At 39.5% G+C, this 17,171-nt stretch overlaps 1 protein-coding gene across 1 annotated transcript in view; it reads left to right on the forward strand.

The window, feature by feature from the left end:
• LOC132816501 (FRAS1-related extracellular matrix protein 2-like) overlaps window positions 1-17,171 on the forward strand; it is a 229,101-nt gene that overhangs the window by 106,035 nt on the left and 105,895 nt on the right. The window contains exons 4-5 of the mRNA XM_060826175.1: window positions 663-893; window positions 6,555-6,680. Coding sequence (XP_060682158.1) covers window positions 663-893; window positions 6,555-6,680 — 357 coding nt within the window. The remainder of the gene's footprint in view (window positions 1-662; window positions 894-6,554; window positions 6,681-17,171) is intronic.

A 17,171-nucleotide genomic window follows, 5' to 3' on the forward strand; every position in this document is an offset into this window, starting at 1 on the left:
AATAGGTGCAGAGGACATTTACCAAGATGATGCCTGGATTGGAAGGGTTGTTTTATGAGGAGAGGTTGAGTGAACTCAGGCTTTTCACACTGGAGAGAAAAAGGAAGAGAGGCAACTTTATGGAGGTATACAAGGTGATGAGAGGCATATATAGAGTAGATAGCCAGAGACTTTTCCCCAGGGTAGAAATGGCTATCATGGGGGCTGTCATAATTTTAAGGTGGTCGGAGGAAGGTATAGGAGAGGTGTCAGAGGTAGGTTCTTCACGCAGAGAGCAGTGGGTGCATGGAATGTACTGCTAGCAGTGGTGGTACAGTCAGAGACATTAGGGACATTTAAGCGACTGCTGGACCTGCACACAGATGGCAGTAAATTGAGGGATGTGTAGGTTAGGTTGATCTTAGATTAAGATAAATGCTCGGCAAACATTGTGGGCCTGTTCTGTGCTGTACTGTTCTATAAGATCAGTTGAGAAACCAGCTTACATTTTGGTGTTTTTTTGTTTGAAATTCAGAAGGAAATTCCAACCCAGTCATATATTTATTTGTCAATCAATGGTACTGCAGCTCAGCATTTATTCATTAGTGAAATCATTCACTGAAGGGCTATGTGTTACATTAACTTGGATTTTGACCCAGCTGCTTTTCATGTTCTGTTGACAGGCATTGGTACAAAAGATGGCACAGCTGAGAAGGATAAGGATTTCAGAGGAAAATCCCAAAAACAGGTGCAGTTCAATCCAGGTCAAACCACAGCGTCTTGGAGAGTAAGGATTTTGACAGATAACGAATATGAACAGTCTGAAACATTCCAAATTGTACTTTCTGAGCCCGTCATGGCTGTTCTGGAATTCCCAGAGACTGCAACTGTGGAGATTGTGGACCCGGGTGATGGTAAATATCTTCCTAACTGAGCTATATTTCAAGATTTTTACCAGTAAAACTTTGCATATTTGTGATGTAGTGCACATATGACCAAAGCCTATTAAGCATGATATTTTTTGTTGAAGTAAAACTGGCTTTTCAAAATTCTAAAGAAATTTAATTAAGAAGCATATATATTTCACTGGAAAAAGAAACAGTTTAGTTTTGAATGGAATGTTCTGGTTGATGTATTCACATTAAACAGTTTGGAGGACAGTTCACATGAGGGAAAATTTAGGAAGTTGGAAAGAAAGGGCAATGGTGCAGTGTAGTAAGAGAGATAGCTGTTACCAGGGTTTGACAGGAAGGGACAGGGCATGCAAACATAGGAGTACCCCAGTAAGCATGGTCAGAATAGGAAAAATATGCTTTCAATAAGAAAACATTCCAGGTTGTCCAACAGGTTTTTTTGGAAGCACTAGCTTTCAGAGCACTGCTCCTATCAGGTGGTTGTGAAGGAGAAGCCGTCTGAAAGCTAGTGCTTCCAAATAAACCTGTTGGACTATAACCTGGTGTTGTGTGATTTTTAACTTTGTACACCCAGTCCAACACCAGCATGTCCAAATCAAGTGAAGAAAGATTTGGAAATGCCAAGATGAAAGTTGAGGCAATAGAAAATTAAATTGAATAGGCTAGGGATAAGCTGAGTTGTAGAGGATGGGAGAGACAGCTTAATTATAATAGAGTGAAGACCAAAATCCAAGGAGGGGATAGTATTGAAACATAAAATTGAAGTCACCTTACCTGAATGTGAGCATCCAGTACGATAGATGAACTAGTGGCTCAAATCCAGACCTTATCACCATTCAGAGACAGAGGTTACAAAGTTCCAGGGCATACAGTGTTTCAAAAAGACAAGAAGAATCAAAAAGAGGGAGAGCAGCTCTGACAATAAAGGGATTATACAGGGACTTTAATGGGAAAGGCTACCACCTCAGACACTCAGGAGGTGAAATCAGTTTGGAAAGAAATTGGAAGTGGCAAGAGTCAGAAAATGCTGTTGGTGAGGTTGAAAAGCCCCACTAACAGTAGTTATACCACTTGCCAGAGCAATAAGCAAGAAATGATTGGAACTTGAGGCAAAGCCAACATAATAGTTGTGTAAGACATTAATCTTTGTGTGGATTGAATCAACCAAATCAATGGCGGTCTGGAAAATTAGTTTCTAAGATGCTTTAGTGACAGTTTTCTGGAAAAATACACTGTAGAAGTGATTTTATTCATGTTTTGGTGGCCCTATGCTGGATCCCAAGTCATTGTCAATTCTCAGACTTACTAATATTCTTTGCAAGTTTATAAGCCTTTCTGGGTGTAGGTTTGCTCGCTGAGCTGGAAGGTTAATTTCCAGATGTTTCATCACCCTGCTAGGTAACATCTTCAGTGGGCCTCCGGGCAAACCTTCACTGGGAGGCCCACTGAATATGTTACCTAGGAGGGTGACGAAACATCTGGAAATGAATCTTCCAGCTCAGCGAGCAAACCTACACCCAGAACCTCAACCTGAGCTACAAATCTTCTCAAAACTTGCTATTATAAGCCTTCTTTTAATCCAATACTATGCTTCACCTCTTTACAATGGATCTGTCATTGATTTGTGGTTTACTAATGAAATGCATGTTTTGTTGAAAATTCTGAATTGTTTTATGATTTTTGTTTTCTGTTTATTTATCACAATGCCTTTGTTAAATTTCATGTTAGTGATTGGAATGTGTCGTTATTGAACGTAATGTGCATTCTATTGTATTATAATTATGTTTCCCAGTGGAATTTTTATAATAGTACTGTATTACTAATTAACCCTGTCTCATTGTCCAGTACTAGATCAACATAGCTTTAAACCTAGTTGATTCTATAATGTATTGTTCAAAGAAACTGTCATTAAAGAATTCCATAAACTCATCTTCCTGACCACCATTCTCGCTAGCACCATCCAATCTGATGCTAATGAAACTGTAGGGATTCCTTGAAGTCTAGGTCCACAGCACCTCTTCTTTGAAGACTGCCTGCAGCCCTAGCAGCAGTCACCAGTCCCTGAGGCACTGTTGGGATGAAAGAGCTGGACCACCTCATGACTATAAATTGTCTAAGGAGTGGAATGGCAAGCAGAGGTAGTTCACGTCCAGAATTTCCATGTAGAGGCAAGACCTTCGCCTCCATCTAAAATTCTGGCTATTCTGTTTTTCCTGGCTTCTCACTGTTCCCCGGGCTTGTCCCAGAGTTCAGGATAAAGCTGGTTAGTGCCTCTGGTCAGCATGTACCATTTTTAGTGGGTTAATTAATTGACCAAATTCTTAACCCACATCTCATTCCATCACTGCGAGGATAAACCAACCTGGGGTGAGCCTGTTACCAGTAAATGTTCTTGCAGTTCCTTTGTGGTTAATTTAATTGAAATATTTGTTATGAATGGTGTTAGGAAATAGGAAGATCATTGAGAAACTGCTTTAGATTTTCTGTCACCTTCAGCCTTTCTCAAGGTGAGTAGGTAGAGTTAAAATACAGATCAACCATGACCTAATTGATTAGCAAAACAGTTTCAAATGACAGAATAGTGCCCTGCTGTTCCTTAGTCTCAGTTTATTTCCCTAAACACAAAGAGACCCCAACATCAGAGTAGCTCCCCTGACCTATAGTGTTCAAAGCTTCAATATTGGTAATTGGTAGACTAATCTCATTGCCTCAGATGCTTCTGTTATTGTAATGCGTTTGGCAAATCAAGAGTGCACATCGAGGAAGTCAGAGACAATGTCCTAAAATCCAATTTTCAAAGTTTTGTTCCAAAAAAATTGGGATTTAATCAAAAATAAGTAATGTTACATAATTATAGGGGATAGTTAGGAGACAGACAATTGTATTAAGTAACAGTAATTTATTTAATATGCCTTAACAACACTTAAATACAGTTAATTGATGTTTAAATGCTAATTAAACCAAAGGAAAAAAACATATTTTTCATGCAATTGAAAAAAGTGGAGGAAACACTTAGCTGTAGCAGGTTATTCTGTCTTGCAAAGTAATGAATATTTCTCCCTGGTTTTATTACAATCTTCAAATGATATTTCGAAGCAATATTTCAAACTAAGTAAATTTATCAATCATCTCCAACTGAGAGGAATTGACTCTTTGGTGCAATTTAAAAAAAGTTTCACCAAAATTCCAACAATAGCATGTATTTATATGGCATTTTAAATGTGCAGAGCCTCACAAGGCAGTTCACAACAGTTTTATCAAACAAAATTTGATAGTTGTTTGTCTCACACAAGGCTGTGTCCAGACACTTGGTCAAGAAATGAGGTTTTAATGAGCACTTAAAGTAAAAACGGCAGAAACAGATATTTGGGAAGACAATTCCAGAGCTTAAGGCTGTGACAGCTGAAAGTATAGTCTTGCTGGTGGAGTGATTACCATGCACTTCAATTAATTAAAAGAACATCAAATGATGTGAAAGGAGTAGCTGATTAGTGTACATGAAATCACTCACGGTCAGTCTGTGTGTGTGTGTGTGTGTATATATAATATTTATATATATATACATACAAAATCTCTCAAAGCCTGTCGTGTTTTGTTAATTAGCTGACTAATTTGTGTAAGAAAACTGCAAGTTTCTTGAGTGTCTCTAGGTTAACTCCTTCTCTTCCGGAATGCCCTCTATTACCATTTCTAGACTTGAAACAGGACATTTTCCAGGCATCAAGCTTCAGTCATGTTTATGTAACTTTAGTAGCCTTAAGAATAAGTGCATTGCTAACTCCACTTGCAGAGCAGGACTCCCGCTGAATGATTTATCTGCAAGTAGAATGTGTGTGCATTCATTGTTTAAAGGAAAACTTTGGAATGATACGGCAAAGGTAAAACAGCCTGAAAGTTTAGATAGCGTGTGGTGTGAAAATGAGAGCAGAACCTTTGATAATCCAGTTTGCAACCAGTCAGTTTACTGCTGCCATAGGATGATAGATTACAATGGTAACTTTTCAGTTAACCCATTGGCTTGGACCTTTTGGACTATATAAGATAAAATATTTTAAAGACAAAATTTCACAAAGAAAGGTTGATTGAGGGGAAAAAGAAGAGTTTGAATCAGGACGTTTGAATGTTTGGTCTTATTTTAACTCTACAAGGTAGGGAAGAGGGAGCCAGTAATCCAGCAACATACCTGCATGTTTAAATTTAGCAAAGGCAAATTCAGCAATCGATGGGGCTGCCTCAAAGGAAGGTGGGGATTAAATTAACATTTATATTATCATCAGTGCCACGGCTGAAGTTTAAAGTGAATGAGGAGAACCTCCAGGCCACAAGATTCTTGGCAGCAGATACAAGATATACAATCCAGCCAAGCGCTGAAGAGCTGCCTCTTGTGGCATTTCTTCTGGCTCAGGAAGAGCAAGATTGTTTGCCCAAGACCTCAGAAGAAAATCTTTATTCTACGCCCCATCCACAAACCTGCACTGAAGTCCCAGTGTCCCCAAATGCTGTGGCCCTATTGCACCACTCTTTTTCCCTTTCTGATGACCTGCCATCCATTCTCTCTCTACCATTTTGACAGCTACCCACAACTTCTATCTGTATCCCCTGCTGTGACTATTTCCTGGGGACCTACTGCTTCTTGTTGGTCTTTCCACCCTTTTGATGACATCAGGATCTATATGTCTGCTGTGACAATTTTCACAGTTTTTCATTAATATCAGGCCCATTAATTATTGAAAGCACTTTAACTGCCAGAAATCTGCTTATGAGTTCTCAAACCCCAAAATGAACATTGACTTTTCGCTTTGTTTGTGTTGATTCAATTTTTGATTTGCAGCCACCTTAACATTGAGCCCAGATAGTGGAACTTCTAGTCTTTTTCATAGATGTCAGACATTTAGGAATTTTACTAGCTGTTCATTAGTATAAATTTTATTGTCAGTGGGTTACAAATCTTCATTTTGCAGGTGTCTAACCTATTGAGTAAATAGCATGAAAGGTCTTCGTAAAATATGAAAAAAAATTGTCTCTCAAGGTACTTTGGGAGCTTAACAACAACTATAATTATCTTTTATTGTTGCATAAATGTGTTAGCTTGGAAAATATCCCCAAATATTTTGGTTTATTCAGACCTGTAGTGCCAGGATTAATTTAGATTTTCCATACAGAAGTTTCCTTTGATATACTGCCAGGAGTCTGTGTGTGTGTGTGTGTGTGTTTTCTGGACCAAAAGAAAGAATACTTTTCACTGTGGGAGGTGCACAAGTGAGACTGCCTGCTGGAATCACAATTCAAGTAAAGTTCAACCAAGAGACATATGTCCTATAAAAATATTGTCTGGATATTTATACATAGCCTCATTCAACGCACATCCATCGTCTTTGAAGCGATAAGATTCTAATTCTCATAATATTGCAAAATATAGCAACTTGTATAAAGGAACTACTATACACCTATACTTACCAAAAAAAAACCAAAGAAAACACATCAACAATTACTTAGGTAAGAATAAAATTCCACAGAACATCAAAGAATAAACTTTATTTTCACCACCTCATTATATAGAATGCATTTCTGGGTTTGTGTATTGTTGCTCAATTATACAAAAACGATTTTATAATTTCCATTGTTCCTTCTTATCAACACTTTTACGTATATTTTCTTCAGAATCGACTGTCTTTATCCCAAAATCTTCCTATGCCATTGATGAAGATATTGGCGAGTTGTTGATTCCAGTGATGAGAACAGGAGATACGAGTCAGGAACTGATGGTTATCTGTTCCACACATCAAGGTAAGCGAAGGAATAGTAGTTGCTAACATCAAATGTAAGTAATGAATTATTCTCACTGTTATGTGGAGATATCCAGTAACCTGCAGAAACTTAAAGATGCAATGGTCATTGTCAGCTGTGCCTCAAGTTAAAGGTGACGTTTACACAGAGATACACGTTTCAGTCATAGGTCTTTCTGTGACTGGACAAGTTAATTCTCAGCCCATGAACCCATGGACACATGGGTCAAGACTGTTGTCCTGTGAGATAGTGAATTGAATTGAATTTATTGTCACCTGTACCAAGGCTTAGTGAAAAGCTTTGTCTTGCGAGCAATACCGGCAGATCACAGAGTTAGGTAGCATAGATAAGTAAATAATAGGTAAACAGCGGCAAAAATAAAAACAGAGGTACAGGAGTTTGTGAGTCCATTCAGTATTCTAACAATAGTAGGGTAGAAACTATTACGAAACAGGCTGATGAGTGTGTTCAGGCTTCTGTACCTTCTCCCCGATAGTGGAGGTTGTAGAAGCACATTGCCAGGGTGAGATCGATCTTTGAGAATACTGGCAGCCTTTGCTTGACAACGGGCCTGAAGTGTAAAATTTGACTCTGTTTTTACATTCTCTGCCAGCGCGATGCCCCATCATAAGACACTTGGATTCAAAGCTTGATGCTTGATGAGCAAGGTATCACCATTTATATTGCTGTTTACAAATTCCTCCCAACCATCATTGTCAATGCTGTTGTTCTCCAAAGGAAGCTTCAGAGTTCATTTGAAGCAATTTCTTTGTCCTCCCCTGGAAATCTAGCAATTTAAGTATGGAGAAGTTTGGACCTGACTGGGCAGACAGTTTACAGCCATTTTGACCCATGTTCAAGTACTGTTATTGATCTTACAGCAGTTTTGTCTGATTGCCTATAGTGCTAGCTTCAAGAAGGTTGCAAGCACATGATAGTCCCTATGAATCCAGAGAATGCAGCACAGGCATTGCTGAAAAAGTTGTTCTGCCTATCTACTTTGTCACTGATACATAGTCCAGGTCTCGCGTAGTACAGGAGTGTGGTGAGTCTGTAGACTTGGACTTGTGATGACTTGTGGTTAAGTCTGAAAGACCACCTAGATGGAAACTCTTGAATCTCAGTTGCTTCTGTGCCACAAAAGCATTTGTGCCCTGCAATTGCTAAGGAGTCTGTGGCCCTCTCTGTACTGGATTTGCAAGCTGAATTTAATCTCTTCAGTTTCTGTATACAAGAGACACTCAGCCTATTCTTGAATGTTGCCAAAACAAAACAGATATTTCAAATGATGACAGCGAATGTTTGGCAGCAAAGAACTCTGCAAGTTAAGATCCAGTCCTCCGTAGTTAAACTCTTTTGCAGGTGTTTACTTAATGTTCTGGTTGTTCTGGCATGAAACAACTCCATCAGATAACATCATTCTTCACCCCGCCCCCAGTCCCCGTGAAAATGCATTCTACACCAACCAGAAACTATGTGGGCAGCACAGTGGCACAGTGAACAGCACTGCTGTCTCACAGCGCCAGAGACCCGGGTTCAGTTCCCGTCTCGGGCAACTGTCTGTGTGGAGTTTGCACATTCTCGCTGTGTCTGCGTGGGTTTCCTCTGGGTGCTCCGGTTTCCTCCCACAGTCCAAAAATGTGCAGGTTAGGTAAATTGGCCATGCTAAATTGCCCGTAGTGTTAGGTGAAGAGGTAAATGAATGGGAATGGGTCTGGGTGGGTTGCCCTTCAGAGGGTCGGTGTGGACTTGTTGGGCCAAAGGGCCTGTTTCCACACCATATGTAATCTAAAAATAAACCAGCACATGAGCGTTAGCACATTGTGAAAGTACTGAAAGAGTTAATTTTGGAGACCGCATTAAGTTAACCCAAATGATGCTGTACAGTCTAGGAGAGAGGGACAGGACATAACAGTTTAGGATTTCATGGGGTATAGATCTAATATCCAGAGATCTCCTCTCAGATGTTGCAACAATGTGCTTCGTAATAATGTAACCCAATCGCTATCGTGCAATAAACAGCATCATGTTTAAGAAAACAGGGTTTTCTGATAATGATTCCATTGGTGTCAGTGAACTATCCTAACCACAAGTAACCCATTACCAAACATAACATTGTGACCAGCGGTGAGGATTAGACTTGGATTTAACTATGTAGAATGAATTCCGGTGAATTCTGAGGGCCTTTTAGCAGTGAAGTAATTGAATAATAAGAGAGCCTAAACAGAAACCTATAGAAAGGCCAGAAGGGAGAAACAGTATTTGTTGGTAAAGGCTGAGAATGTGGTAAAGAAGCACAGAGGCAAGTATGAGCTGCAATCTAGTTACAGCTCGCAGTTACAGGTTCATTGGGATGCAAAAGGCTGTCTGAGCAGTCCGCATTATCGGTTTAGTGAAGAGGTGATTAGACATCAAAGCTGTGTGAAATAAGTTCAGTTGGGCCAGGGGAAGCATTAAATGAACATCAAAAAATAAGCTAAGAGGGCTAGAAGTAAAAACTAGCACTTACTGCTTCTCACAATGAGTGTTGCTTCCGTACAGAGCTGACACTAATACTGCATCCAGATTTTATTTTCAATGCACAATCTCCGAGGTGCTTGAGGAAACTGCTGTGGAATATCTTTCTGATGCGAGAAGCTCAGATGATGCTTTTAATTATGTTTATCTAATTACATTTGCTTAGCAGACATGACAAGGAGGCAATTTGTGCACACAATTTGATGATCATGATTGCTTGAGGCCATGGTATTGCATTCTTGGACATTGAATGGCCTGTCAATGAAGTACAAATTGTAGAGAGACGGGTGACATTATGGAGGCATGATTACTGCAATTGTCCCTAGGAGGTCTCCAATTCCAGGATTCTTACTCCACCCTAAAGACACTTTCTCTGCCATCATTGCGTGTAGTTTTGGCCCTATGGTGTGGCTGTTATTACATGGTAAGTCTTTCAATCCAATCTGGCAACATTCCAACTTTGTTCAGTCTGAGCAGCTTGGATGCTCAGTCTGCATTGCGAGAGTTCATTCCTATCCTTCACAATACCTTTTGTGTTACTGACTCCATGACCCCTATGAACTTTTAGCCTCCCCTTTTCATTTACTCCAGAGCCATGACTTTCAAAATTCCATGCCCTCGTTGACCTTTCACCCTCCCCTTTTAAAGGCCAAAGCTTTCATGGTTTCTGTGAATATCTGCCCTCTGGAGCTTCTAGTCATCTCCTTCTAACTGAAAGTTTCCAACATATGACCAACCATTATAGAGTCAGACAACATTGCAACAGACCCTTCGGTCCAACCAGTCCATGACAACAATAATCCCAAACTAAACTAGTCCCATCTACCTATTCTTGGCCCATATCCGCCAGCCATTTCTTATTCATGTACTTATCATTTAAACTTTGTAACTGTTGCTTCATCAACCACTTCCTCTGGAAGTTCATTCCACATACGAACCACTTTCTGTGTAAAAATGTTGCCCCTCATATCTTTTTCAAATCTTTCTCCCCTCACTTTAAAAATATGCCCCCTAGTCTTAGACATTTTCCATCCAAGGAAAAAGATGCCTGCGATCACTACATTTGTACCCCTCCTGATTTTTCAAACTTTTAGAAGGTCATCCCTCAGCCTCCTATGCTCCAGTAGAAAACGTCCCAGCCTATCCAGCCTTTCCTTATAACTCAAACCCTCAATTTCCAGCAATGTCATGGTAAATCTTTTCTGAACCCTTTCCGGCTTAATAATATACTGTCTATAACTGGACACTGTATCCAGAAGAGGCTTCACCAACATCCTGTACAAGCTCAACATGACATCCCAACTCCTATACTCAAAGGTCTGAGCAATGAAAGCAAACATGCTAAATGCCGTCTTAACCACCCTATCTACTTGTGACCCAAATTTCATAGAATTAAGTACCTGAAACCCTAGGCCTGTCAATTCTATAACAAATAAACAACGTCGACCACTCTGCCCTCATAAATCTTCTTGGTTACTTCCTCAAAAAATTCAATCAAGTTTGTGAGACACGATTTCCTTTGCACAAAACCATGCTGATGATCCCTAATCATTTTTTGTCTCTCCAAATGCATATAAATCCTATGTTTCAGAATCACCTCCAACAACTTACCCACCACTGAAGTTAGACTCACAGGGCTAAAGTTCTCAGGCTTCTCCTTACATCCCTTCTTAAACAAAGGTACACCATTAGCCACTCTCCAGTCATCCAACACCTCACCCTAGTTATAGATGATACAAATATTTCTGTAAAGGGTCCTGCAATTACTTGCCTAACTTCCCACAATATCCTTAGATATACTAGATTAGGTCCTGAAGATTTATCCACCTTTATAAGACATTCAGCAAAACATCAATATTTATTTCTCATAAGTTCTGTAGCCTCCATTTCTTTCTCTGCAGTGAAAACTGATGCGAAAATACCCCTCCCATCTCCTGAGGTTCAACACAAAGATGACCTCTTTAATCTTCAAGGGGCTGTATTCTGTCTCTAGTTGCTCTTTTGCTCTTAATGTACTTATACAATCTCTTTGGATCATCCTTGACTTTATTTGCCAAAACTATCTCATATCCCATCTTTGCCTTCCTATTCTCCCTCTTAAGAATGCCCCTATACTATTTATACTGTTCAAGAGATTCATTTGAACCCAATGTCTATATATAATATATGATTTTTTTTATTCTTGACAAGAATCTCAATAAATTTATTCATCCATTTTCCCTAAACCTACCAGCCTTACTTTTCACTCTAACAGGAACATAATGTCTGTGAACTCTTGTTGTCACAGTTTTGAAAGTCTCCCACTTATCAGATGTCCCTTTATCTGTGAACTATCTACTCCAATTAACTTTTGAAAGTTTTTTGTCTCATGCCACTAAAATTTGCATTATTCCTTTTAAAAAGTTTAACTTATATGGAAGGCTTATCCTTTTCCATAACTATTTTAAGACCCATAGAATTATCATCATTAGACCCAAAGTGTTCCCCTATTATCATTTCAGTCATTTGCCTTACCTTGTTGTCCAAGAGAAGGTCAAGTTTTGTTTCTTCTCCAGTAAGAGCATTTACACATTGATAAAGAAACTTTTCTTGAACACATACAACAAATTCTTCACCATCCAAACCTTTAATACTATAGTAGTCCCAGTCAATATTTAGAAAATTAAAATCACCTACTTTGACGACCTTATTATTCTTACATATATCTGAGATCTCGCTACATAATTGTTCCTCAATTTCTGTCTGATTACTGGGGGAACCTATAATACAATACCATTCCTTTATTATTTCTAACTTCAGCCCATATATTTTCACTGGTGGTTTTTTAGAAATATTTTCTCTACTTACAGCAGTAATGTTTTCCTTAATCAAAAACACCAGTCTCCCTTATCTTTTGCCTCCCTTTCTATCCTTCCTCCAGCATCTGAAACCTGGAATATTGAGGAGCAAATCCTGTCCATCCCTCAGCTAAGTTTCTGTAATAGCTATGACGCCCCAATCCCATGTTTCCAAACATGCCCTGCGTTCATCTGCCATACCTGTAAGACCCTTTCATTGAAGTAAATGTAGTTTAAATTTTCAGAGTTACTTTGTTCTCTGATTTGATTGTCCCAACACTGGTTGATTGATTTATTGATTTAATTTATTATCTCATGTACCAAAGTACAGTGAAAAGCTTTGTTTATGAATATTACGAGCAGATCATAGTAAGCAAGGATGTATGGATCAGAAAGACTGAGACAGAGGCTTACAATTTCTATTGCACAGGGTGTCTGCTAGGCACGATCAACTTTAGCAAGATCAGCATAATTTGAGGCTAGAGAGTCCATTCATCTGTTGCTGAACCTGCTGGTCTGTGTGTTCAGGCTTCTCTATCTTCTGCCTGATGATTGTAGGAGACCATTACCGAGATGCAATGGGTCTTCAATGATGGTGGCAGCCTTTCTGCAGCAGCAAGACATGTAAATGGAGTCCACAGATGGAAGGTTGGCTTCCATGATGGACCTCGGTATACCATCTTCTGTAGTTTTTACGGTTCTGGGCAGAGCAGTAGCCATATCACGCCATTGTGCACCTGAACAGTGTGCTTTCTATGGTGAATTTGTAAAAGTTGCTGATGGTCCTTCGTTACAGGCATGCCAAATTTCCTGAATGGCCTGAGGAAGAAGAGGCATTGTTGTGCTTTCTTGACCATCACATCTACATAAGGAGTCCAGGACAGATTGCTGGTTATCATCATTCCAAAGAACATGACGTCCTCCTCCCTCTCAACCTCAGTTCTGTTGATGTCTTTGGAGGCATGTTCTTCTCCTTTCTTACTGAAGTCAATGATCAGTTTTTTAGTTTTGCTGACGTTGAGACGGAGAGATTATTCTCTTTGCACCATGTCAACAAGGCCTCTATCTCATTTCTGTATTTTGACTTGTTGTTAGACATCTGTCTTACTACAGTAATGTCATCAGCAAACTTGTAGATGGTGTTTGTTCAGAATTTGGCAACACAATCGTGGGTGTACAGGGAGTAGAGTAGGGGACTAAGGATGCATCCTGTGGGGCTCCAGTATTGAGAGTTATTGAGTAGGAGGTGCAATTACCTAACTTCATTCATTGTGATCTGTGGGTCGAAAAGCTGGGGATCTAATTGGAGAGGGTGGGTCCGAGACCTAGTTCACAGAGTTTTGAGATCCATCTGGAGGAGATAATGACGTTGACAGTGGAGCTGTAGTCATTTAGCAGGTGTCTGACATAGGTGACCTTGTTGTTCAGGTATTCCAGGGATGAGTGCAGGGCTAGGGATGTCACCATTCTGTCTGTGATTCAGTACAGTGAAGCTTAGTCCCAGACTTGAGTTAGCCACTTTCCTCTGGTCAAAATGCACTACTCCCTAGCTACTGTGAGTAAATATCCCAGCTGCTTAAGCACAAACTTATCAATACACTTAAACAGCAAGTAATGAACCTAAAGGATCCAATAGATAGCACCAGCAAAACTAACGCCATTTACAAGATACCATGCAAGAATTGTTAAAAAAACACTACATTGGACAAACTAGCAGAAAACTTGCCACCAGAATACATGAACACCAGTTGGCCACCAGGAGACGCAACCCACTATCACTAGTTTCCATACAGACAGACAACAAAGGAGACCATTTTGACTGGGCAATACACACATCCTAGGACAGGCGAAATAAAGACACACAGAGGAATTCTTAGGCCATGGCATTCTAACCAGAACTCCATCAATAAACACATCAATTTAGAACCTATCTACCTTCCCTTGAAAAAAAGAACCAGAAATGACATCACCCACTTTAAGACACCAAGACCTATAAATAGAGACTCGGGACATATCACCAGTGCTTACCAGAGATTCTCACTGATATGTTACCTAGTATGGTGATGTCTGCAGACAAACCTTCAAGTACAGTGAGCTAACTTACATACTTGCCATCAACCTGAGCTAAAACTCTTCTCAAATATTGTTACTATTTCATGTGTGTTAGATTCTTCATTTGGTTTGTGTTCTGTTTGTTGGATTTTTTCTGAGCAAAATGTGGCTGTACATTTCTGTCCCGATAAAATGTGACTGCTCTAATTCCCTGATTGCATAATGGATCATTTGCCACCTTTACATTAACCTTATTTATTCGCACTTCTGACACAAATGTTCAAATTCAACTAGCACTTGGATTGCTCACTCTTTTTTTCAGAGTTCTGTTACTGATTACAGGAAGTTAAATATTTGTGCAGGACAAATTAATTTGCATGGTCTTCATGTGGCCCACTTGTTCCTACTAAACAATACAAATGAAAGCTGCACAGATGGCACATAACAATCCACAGCATGGCCTGTCTGAGGGAATTTACAGCAGGCAAATCAGCAAGCTAACATGTTAGATGGGAACATTCAGTATTGTAATGAAGCTTTGTCTTTTAATAGTGGAAGAATGGTTGTAATAGATTGCTTTATACACCACAATTTAAACAAAATGAAAATGGTTTGAAAATTGGGAAAAGAATCACTTGGAAATACAATGCATTCAGCTCATTCAAGTTGAACTAGCTGATGGTAGAGTATACATCATGCTTTGCTTTGAATTACAGGCGGTTGCTTTTCGCATTAGCGCCTTTTTGTATTTTGCAAGGTGGTTGCTGTTAGATCAGGGCCGAAAGTATGGTTTTGAAGCTGCTTCCTCATTCAATTAAACAACTATGGCCTTAAATGTATCATTTTTGTGTCGTGACTTCATTGTTCTGTGTATTTCATACAAAATAATGCACAGCATCCATGCTGTGAACTTATACTAACGGTTTTCAACAGGAAGACCCAGTCAAACAATTCATTTCTTTGTGCTACAGCTGACAGCTGTTGAATCAGATTTAACATCCGTTTAATTTTAAGTTATTGAACAAACCAAAACACTGAGGCTTTGAAGTGAGATATGGCAGGGCTTAAAATTTATTGTTACTTCAAGTCAATGCATCTCAGGTGGAATTACCTTCACAAAATCTCCTGCTGTCAACTCTTACTCTTGAGGTTCATAATATACATTTTGCAGAGTGTTGACTGTACCTGTTGCCTGATGTGATACATTCCAAAAAAGTCAACGGGAATTCTAAAACATGCACAACAATGTCTGAGCAGTACGATAATGTACTGTGTAATTAACATACTTGAAATTAGTTCAAAGATCAGGTGGCACAGTGGTTAGCACTGCTGCCTCACCGCACCAGGGACCTGGGTTCCATTCTAACCTCGGGTGACAGTCTGAGGGGAGTTTGCACATCCTTTACATAGGTTTCCGCTGGGTTCTCTTATTTCATGCAGGTTAGGTGGATTGGCCATGCTAAAAGCCAGGTTACAGAGATGGCGAGGTGGGGCTTAGTTTGGATGGGATGCTGTCCATAGAGTTGGCGCAGACACAATGGATCAAATGGTCTCTATTTCCTCTGTAGAGTCAATGATTCTATCGTAGTCATCTTTGGCCAGTACCCATTTGTATCACATTTTACCATGCCTTTGGAAATTATTACAAACTTTGTAAAAAGTAAAGTATATGTTTAAGTGCTGTAAAAGACCAGAATTAGGTCTGTTTTAAGTGGCATTGGTGCATGGACCACTGCAGTTAGGTTCATAACGTCCACATGAGAGAGTAATATGGATTTCAGTCTAACTTCTCATCTGAAGAATGTCCCATCTGATGGTGTAATACATCTTTGGTACTGCTATGGAATTCAAGTTAGGTTACACAGTTCCATTTGTGGAATTGGGGGTAAACTCTCAAATTTCCAATTTAAATGGAAGAATTTATGGTTCAGTGACAATTTTAAAGTGACATTTACTTTACACAATAGTGATAAATTTATTTATGGGATAGGTGGAGGGGCTCTGAGGCTTTACTGTTCATTAGTAAGATGGCTGGAGGGACTGTGAAGGCTTTACTGTTTAAGATCAGATCTGGGGGTGATATGAGGACTCAGGGTAAGGATGGGGGAGTTGGAGGCTTTGGTGGGGAACTAGGGAGGTTGTAAATGGTGGAGGTGACTGATTGGCACACACCTCCTTAACCAAATAGTGCTTCTTTCCTTTAGCTTTCAAGTTTCTCAATACTCTGAAAATCTAGTCACACAGTGTTAAATCCAGAATGATCCATAAATATGAGGTGCTTAGTCTCAGTACAGTTTTCTAAATTCCAACCCACCTCCTAGGAGTGTGTTGGTCACCCTCCTTTTTTATCCCAACCCATCTCCATAAAGACGAGCAGATTGTAAATGGGTTGGGGTCAGGATTCAGCTTTTTAATGTGTTAAACTCCTGCCCAACTCAAACCTACCCATGTTTTTTTGGCTTTATAATTTCCCTCCATAACGCTCCCATCCTAAAAGCTAAAATAATTGTACAAAGCTAAAACTCAGTTATTACCAAGATTGCAATAGAGAATGTTTGGAATTTTCATATGCTATCCTCCAGAGTTAGGAATCGAAACTGGAAGTGCAGTTTTCATTTTTTTCCTTCCAAACACTACCATCGTTGATTGAATGTTTGGTTCCAAATATGGGAACAATTTTAAGTGATAGAGCTTCATTCAAGACATGCAGGGCACCCCATTAAAAAGCAGTGGCTTAAATATGACTTTCTTAAACATTATAGCCACGTGACCACACTCCTCTTTAATTGGGAATTGTGGGTAAGTAGAGGATGAGTTGAGGAAGCTGAGATATAAGGTCTTACCTTACAACATGATTGTTACATCAGGCTGCAATAAGCCTAAAAATCTGACCCTCTTTCCGAGCATAATGTGCTGGACACCATTTAATAGAAACACCTGTCCTGATTTCATGCTTTACAGGCTCAGTAGGAAGTTCATAATCCAGTTTCCTATTACTAGCTTAAATTTCATCCTTAAAAGAGTCGGTAATAAGTTAACATTTTATGTGATCCGATATATATAGGCAAATTGAGCCACTTTGAAA

Source organism: Hemiscyllium ocellatum, chromosome 6 (genome assembly GCF_020745735.1).
Source record: "Hemiscyllium ocellatum isolate sHemOce1 chromosome 6, sHemOce1.pat.X.cur, whole genome shotgun sequence".
NCBI lineage: Eukaryota > Metazoa > Chordata > Chondrichthyes > Orectolobiformes > Hemiscylliidae > Hemiscyllium > Hemiscyllium ocellatum.